The sequence below is a fragment of the Larus michahellis genome, chromosome 3 (genome assembly GCF_964199755.1).
Source record: "Larus michahellis chromosome 3, bLarMic1.1, whole genome shotgun sequence".
Classification (NCBI taxonomy): Eukaryota; Metazoa; Chordata; class Aves; order Charadriiformes; family Laridae; genus Larus; species Larus michahellis.
Window position 1 is genome coordinate 28,452,232 of NC_133898.1, and position 8,253 is coordinate 28,460,484.

General features: G+C 33.5%; 1 protein-coding gene across 4 annotated transcripts in view; it reads left to right on the top strand.

The window, feature by feature from the left end:
* USH2A (usherin) overlaps positions 1 to 8,253 on the top strand; it is a 394,302-nt gene that overhangs the window by 210,405 nt on the left and 175,644 nt on the right. For all 4 annotated transcript variants that reach the window (XM_074579436.1, XM_074579435.1, XM_074579437.1 and 1 more), the window contains 2 exons: positions 2,963 to 3,114; positions 6,960 to 7,122. In XM_074579436.1, the coding sequence (XP_074435537.1) occupies positions 2,963 to 3,114; positions 6,960 to 7,122 (315 nt within the window). The remainder of the gene's footprint in view (positions 1 to 2,962; positions 3,115 to 6,959; positions 7,123 to 8,253) is intronic.

The following is an 8,253-nucleotide window of genomic DNA, read 5'->3' on the forward strand; positions in this document are numbered from 1 at the left end:
GAAGCTTCACTTTACTTGTGTATGGGTCATAGATAAAATCAAGTCTTGATCTGGACTGTATCTTCCAAGGCTATATGGAGTTTGTGTGGGAAATACTAGGTATAGTAAAAACCGATTTATAAAATTATTCAGTGAACTACTCCAGTACTTGTTCCTGCAAATCCTTGTGCTTGTGAGAGACTACTTGTGTTTCTAGACAGTGAAACTGATGTAGGTAAAAGTATGTTTGCTTAAGATTTGACCTCTAGATTGTACCTGAAGAGTAAAGTACTTTTGTAGCACTTCGAATTCAAAACCTCTTTTTATCTTAAATGTCTGGAATATCATTGACAGATTATATGGCCATACCCAGGGAGGGGAGAGGAGGAAGAAAAAGGGAAGAGTGTGTAGCTTTCTTCAGTTTAAGCTTAATCTACATTGTTGGGTTTCTTTTGAAAAGTGAAACGTTATTGTACTATAGTCAATAGAGATCTTATCTTCAGTGAATCAAAGATTTAGTCTAGCTACCTAGACTTAAAAATTATGAAGAAACTGCATCTTTTCATAGTGACCATGTGTCACTCATGAAGCCTTGTAAATCACAAAAAGGTGCTGTACTTTTCAATATTTCATATATTGTAAATGCATATAAGTAAACTTTGGGTCAACTTTGAACTTTTTCTCAGAAAACTTTGGAAACATGTACTGGTGAAATAAAGAGGCTAAGTTATTTATCCCTGGCCAAAAAGAATTACTGCATAATTTAGAAAAATGGCTTCATATCTCAAAGTCAGACTACTAGCCCTTTTCTTCTGAAATGTTTTTTTTTTTCTTTCTTTCTTTTCATTCTGTAATTTTCTCCATCAGAGTCATATAAGACAAAGGCAGAAGTAAAATCAAGAGATAAGGGATCAGCTTATTAGAGATGTTTGTTCTCTGACAGTACTTGGAGAACTAACTAAAGCTCACAGTGTTGACCAGCAAGCTGCTTCTCAGAGTGCAAATGCTGCATAGTGCTGTGTTTGCATAAACACTTTAAAATAATGGTCTGGTTAATTAATACTGAGTTACAGTGGGGATCCAATAGAGGTACATATGACACCCACATTAATATCAAATGATTTCATTGTGATCCATGCTGTTACCATAAATATCAAAGGAATTAATAATAATTTGTCCATTATTTTGCTGGTATAGGTACTTAAAGTACTTCAGTATTGCGTTTTTCCCCTGTAAAACACATCCTTAATGCCAGCATTCACATTTAGGGATGCCCTTATCAGTCTGTATTTAAGTATTTTTCCTCTGAGATAAATAAAATATTTAAAAAAAAAAAAAATATATATATAATTTACTTATTTAATGTAGGGCAAATACCAACCATTAACGCCCATGCTTTACAAGCAACTAGACGCGAAATCCCAAGGGATTTTTGCTTTAGGAAGCCTGTCAAATGTGGTAGGATTGATAGTGTGAGATTTACCAGAACTTCCTCCCACACACACGTCTCTGCTGCCTGACTTGAGTTTAGCCTCTCACTTTTCTAGAAGAGAAAAGAATTGAGGAGTCTGTGAATCACTTCACCATACTCAGCTCTGCATTGCTTTAGCATATAAATCTTTTGAAGTATAACTCTTCAAATCTCAACTGAAACAGTTGTGTATACACTTTTATTTACGAAGTGTTTCTCAATTCAGTAGAGGGTAAAAATCATTACTCAATTTAAAACATAATCTTCCTCAATGTAGTTTCAAACCATTCAGTTTTAAAGGGAAGGAAAGATGAACTGAGCTATATTTTTACAGTATGAAGATGTTTTCTATAATGGGAAGCTTAGAAGGCATCCTCTGAACTGAACTCGCTTCTAATGAATCCTTCTATAGCTTTTCATTTATTGGCCTTAAGATTTCACACTTAAATAGCTTTTAAAAAAGGAGAATATTCAGAAGTGAGAAAGATGAAGGAATATCCCTGAGAAAAAGGATTCCTTTGCAAGCTCAACTTCCAAAGTCCAAGCAAATCTGCAAAATTCAGTTGAAATTCTTAAATTCAAAACACTGTGTATGTATAGCCTGTACAGGGTTCATGCTATCCTATCATGCACCTCTGGAAGAACAGATTTAGATTTCCTTATAAATGAAATAAGCAATCGCCTGAAATTTTTGAGTTAGTATTAGCCAATTTCATGAGAAGCACCATTTTCTCCTCTACCTAAAAGTCTTGCTAATGTTTGTTTTGAGTTTACAAATAGTTTTTCTTTCTTAGATTGAATAGGTAAGGAATACTTTACTTCAGGAATGTTTCTACAGCATGCTGAGAGGGAAACAGCAATCCATACTCTTTCGTGGTTTTCTTTAGAAAAGCGGGTAAAACTGTTTTCTGAAAAAAACCCCACCCAAATTAATGAATTACCCATTTTGTTGGCAAAATGCAGAAAATCTGAGCTAATTATCAACAAGAATGAGTATCAATAAAGTGTTTTGTGTGACAATTATGTGTTACTGATTTGTTGTAGTTATAGCACTGGCCTGTGTTGTCCTTCAACATTTCAATTATGTTGTAGATCACGATTATTTTTTTTCTAAGTCTAAAGCTGTTAAGATATGAGATGGTTTTGTGTGTCTTTCCAGTTCTCGTTTCAACAGCCATATGCAGAGTAGGGTGTGAAACAGAATTGCCTCAGTTTTCATGATTCCAAGGTGATGTTAGCTGCTATTCAGAAATAAATTTGCTAAGGGGTAATCTTTGGAACAGTGTAATTGTTTTCAAAAGATGCAATCCACTTGCAAGGTTTTCAACAGTTAAGGATGGGAGAGTGTGTTTCTTCCAAGTGTTGCATACACAGTCCTGCTAAGCGCTTACTTGCTTAACTGTAAACTGTTTGAAATGCTGCTACTACCACCCTCATGTCTGTAGCATTAGTTTTCTTCTGAACTCTGTAGCTCTTCAGATATTAAGTGAGTGCTATCACATTGTTTTATAGGTATTATTACTAGCTATGGATTGTATATGGATGGTGTTCTGATGCAAAATTCATCACAGCTAAGTTGTTATGCTTATGGACTTGCTCCTTGGAGTCTGCATTCCTTCAGAGTCCAGGCATGTACTGCAAAAGGTTGTGCTTTGGGTCCGTTGGTGAGTACCTTAATTTGCATTCTGGGTGTATAATAAATGTCAGATGGCAGTGAATATCAGAGTAAATGGTGATGATTCACTCTGGTCAGTACTAACCCATCTGGCAAAATGTGACATTTAAAAAAAAATCCTGTTTAAGAGCTGCTAAAGATTTGATAGGTCATTGTTAGGCACCGTTCCAAAGTGGAACGTAGGTACAGAGAAGAAAGGAAAAATTTGAGGCTGAAGCACACATTATTGAAATTAAATAGAGTTAATATGTTTGAAAGGTGCAGATGTGCTTAGCCAGATTTATAAGGACGTATATAAAGAAAGAGTTACTGTTCCAGTAATGAGCAAATTTCCAGCTGCCTGACTGAAAGGACTGAAGTTAATTTGAGAATTGCAGAAGCCAGAAGTGGTGATTCGTAAATATCTTTTGAATGCAAGTGTGTGATCAAAATACTATACTGGACATATTTTAACAGTCTTGTGCAACACCACATTTTTTCAGTATTTGAGAATACAGGAATATTAAATTTGACATGTGAAAAGCAAGCCTTCTGAGGCTTTTTTATTTTCTTAAAGGTTTTTAGACGTATAGCTGAGCTGATAAATCCAGTATGATTTCATAGTACTGCGGTGATGAATAACTGGAATAATATCTACTATGCTGGATTTTGTTTTCAAGCATAACTGAGAAAGAATCCTGTGTTAATTCTGAGTAACTTTTTGTTTAATTCAGCTTTATGTGTGCACGTTTAATTTTTCTAACAAGGGAGAAAAAATGGAAGGTTTGGGAATTTTTCATGCTGTCTTGTTTATTTTTCCATCATAATTTATAATATCACTATATTGTGCTTCAGAACAAACTCCCAGCTTTTATTTTTATGATTTAATTCATTAGTCACATTTCTGATATTATTTCTAAGATTGCTTTCTTTCAAATGCTGGTAACATCGTCTATCTCTAGAAGACTAGACTTTATAACCATTAAGTGTTTTATAGCTTGCTCTACTTTGAAGGATATTTACTCTTAAAAGCTTGAATGGCTTTTTGCCAGTTCTTCTTGTACATTTTTTACAACTTCACATATACCCCAAAAGCAAACCTTGTTTTAAGGTATTCAATGTGCAATAACCTAATCCATTGTGCTAGTAGTGATGTTTAAGACAAGACGCTACCAGACTTTGCATACAGATGAAATATGTGTGTTTTCAGTACTTCTATCAAATAGGCATCAAAAGGACGGAACAGAATGGCAATAGTTAAAGTTTTTAAAAATATTGTTAGTAGCCTTTTTTCACATCTCCACTGAACTGCAGGCTTGTAACTTGAAACAATTCAAAGTAGGGGTCGCTGTAGCTGAGACTCATCTGCATCCCATGATGAGTACGCAAACTGTTTTCCAAAGCCAGTGATCCATCTCTAATCACAGGAATTGAAGTACAACATCTTTATTTAGGCTCACCTAAGTGCTGCCAGGAAGTTAAAGCACTGCATCTTCATTTGTTTTTTTGAAAGATTTTTATATCAATAACAGAATAAATCCAACACTTCTTAAAAAAAAAAAAAAAAGAAAACCCAAACGTTTTGCCTCTGCTCTAAATAGTACGGGAGGCATCTCCTAGCAGTAGACTGATATGCTTCCAGCTATTTTCGTTGCTGATCTTGTGCTTAATGTGCCCTAATCGATGAACGGATCTTATGTGACTGTCCTAAGTATGGGATTTCTCCAGCTTGTTTCTCAAGGTGGCTCTGAAGATCTTAATCAGTTATGAGAGCATTAGCAGTTACTATATTTCAGTAACTTTTTTATTTGGGTTAGATAGGTTTTGTTTAACTTTTTTTTTCAGTGACTGTGATTTGTTTTTCAAATGAGATGCAAATTGGTAACATGTAAATTAAGAAATGCTAAATTTTAAACTCTTTCTAGTAAAGCCAAGATAGTCCTTTTGTGTCTGTTCTAATTGGTTTTTATTGCTTAAAAAGGGATAAAAATATGGATTATCAAGAAATAGTGTAACCTTTAATAGATTCTTCAGAGGAATTCAGGAGATCTGAAATTCTGCTGATTTTGAAATGTGTTAGCTCTTGTAAATATCTTGTAAATAAATGGAAATGGGCAACACTGAATATTTGTCATCTCAACCCACTGCTATTAAATTTCAGGGTTTTAGCTTATGTGTATGCTAGTACTTTTTTTTTAAACTTAGATGGATGACAATGTTTTGCCGATATTATTATTATTCCTATCATGTAATGTAGTGTTATTTATATGACAGCAGAGTTTTTAAAATTAAGTTATTAATAAATACATCTGAAAATATCACAGAATTGTGTATAAAGTAATGTTTAGAAAAAGGAATATGAAACAGGTTTTCTGCACTGTATGTTTGTGTACAGAACGTACATTTTTTACACAAAATATTATTTTCAAAATACACTGCATAGGTGTACCTGTAGAGGATACTACATGAACTGATTCTAAACAGTGTTTCAATATTTTTTAATGCTGAAAAGAATAGCAGGTCGTAAAGAGAAGGTTAGAGACAATACAGCTGTTGCAGCTGTTCAGGATGTGGTACAGCTTGCTACAAATTCATACTGTTTTAAGAATATTTTAGTCCTCTTCAGTAGAAAAAAATAGTTGCCATTCATTTCTCCACGTTTCTGATGTTGTGAGAAGGGAGTACCTACATTTAGCAGTACAACTTTACAGGAAATTATTTTAGTTTAGAAAGCACGGTTTAGTCAAATTCTTCCATAAAGATGTTTTTGACTGAAATATCCAAATAATCAATGTGACACTGATCCAATAAATCCATGAAGCATTTGTTTATCTTTAGGCATGTACTTTATCCTGTTGAATTTCATGCAACTGCTCCCCTATTTTAAATATAATAGAGTGTATGAATATAGAAACACATGTAGAGATATTGATACACATCAAAGATATAGCCTGGCACTTGTTAACAATAAGCTTTCCAAATTTTAAACGCTAAAAAGAAAATCATTCATTTTCAAGGAGAGAGAAAGTATGTGTGGTTATTTTGATGACAAAGTGGGTGTGGCACATTAAAAATAGCATTTATTAGAGCTCCTATGAACTTGCAGCTGAGAGGCACTTAAAAAGGTGTGAAGCCATCTTATACCTTAGAAAACACCAAATAAATAATGTATGAGAAACAAACTTGTTGCCATAAATAACACAATGGCAAATTATTTTGTTCCATAGCATTGAAGTTGTCACATTTAAATACTAAATTTCTATAATATTGAATGACTATTTATTTTATTTATATAAAAAATCTTTTATATTCATTACATTTTCCAGCTCTTTTATCATATTTTGGATTCTCTTAAAGATCAACTTTAAATTGTTAGGTGAAATTAGAAGTTAATTCAGGAAGCAACCAATATTCTGCAAAGGATATTTTTTCTCAATCAAATATCTATAGTAATCTACTACAGTATTTAAATACATGTTCCTTACAGTTGTCTTTTAAAATGCAGAAAGTAAAAAAAGCTGTGGTCTCCTATTGCTGCTTCCTCCCACAGCACTAAAGTGAGATCATTCATCCTCATGAGGTACAATGGTGTTTTCAAGAAAACGAATCTTTCATTCTTTTCCAGTATTTATTTCCTGTTCCTTACAGGGGTCTCTGTACAGAGTATGTTAGTTTCTGGACAGCTTCAAACAAATGTAGATGAAAGGAAAGTAAAATGCTTCCAAGTTAGTACACCTGCAATGTTAGCTGCATCTTTTTCTAAAGAACTAACTTTTATTAAAATTTTGCGTATCTCAATCCTTCTCTGTTTGTAAACTGTGGCAACAAACCTCTGTCTCATGGCTGAACTTACAGGTAGAAGCTCGGACCATGGAAGCTTCCCCCGAGGGAACAGTTGATATATTTGCTATTGTTGATGGGTCCAAAGAAGTTCAATTAAAATGGCTTGCCCCAAATAAACCTAATGGAAAATTGACCTACACAGTCCTTGTCACTGGTCTCTTCTATGCTGATCAAGGTATTTTTGTTTCCTTTTTAATAAGTCTAATGATAGCATTGATATTCCATTTCATTTTTTAAAAACTTCCTTTAGCACTAAATATTTATGCTTTTTTGGCACTCCACTGATTATTTCAGAATTATCAATTTTATTCTTTAAGAACTACTGCTTTGATTTATGGTGCTTTACATTTGTACAAACACATAAATTGGCAAATAAAGATAAGCCCTCTGCACTCATTTAGTGTCTAGATATACACATGAAGTCTTATCTCACAACCTTCTCTCAGATAAGGAAGCTATACTCACAAAATTTCGGTTAGTTTGCTTATATAAGTGGGAGCCATTCATGAAAGCTGTTCATAATATGGTTGACTGTGGGTATATTTGAAATTTATATAAGCTGTGGTAAAGAAGTAAGGCTTACAAACAGCCAGCTACCTAAAAAAGTATGCAATGAAATCAGACACTTATTCCTATAAAGAAGAAAGGAAAAGAAAACCGACTCTTTATTTCTATATAACAAACAGACTCACCACCCGATACAAAGCCTAAAAAGTAACTGTGTTCTGTTAAACCTTACTGTATTATGGGCTGCTGTTTTGTTTCCACTGGTTTATGTCGTGGGGTTGTTGATGTTCTTCTGTCTTTTAAACCTAAACGTAACAATGTGGTCTTGGGTGAAAATGTTGCTAAATCAGAGTGGTAGTAGTAGAGTTACACAGCGATGTTACCCTTGCATAAAGGACTACATAAGGGACTAAAGTATGTAAATGGCTATTTTTTCCAAATGCATTACACAAAGTGTATTCTAATTATTATAAAAATGTAAAATACTTGGGCAGTGAATAAAAACGAATGTTCACAAAATGCGTGTGAGCATTTAATATGTCAATTTGAGCTATTAAGCATGCTCTGAGGTATAATAAATAATAAAATATTGTACACAAATAATGTTTATGAATTATGCCTAACAATGTTGTCATTAATTTTTAGTGCACTTCAAATAGCGTGATTGACATCAGGCAACTATAAAAATGTTTTCTTATAATACAAAATTGTGGTTGAAAATAATGTTTGGACGTCATTTAATCCTTCTATGTACTGTACACAAATTTAATCAGTATTATAAATGCAGTAACAGATAGAG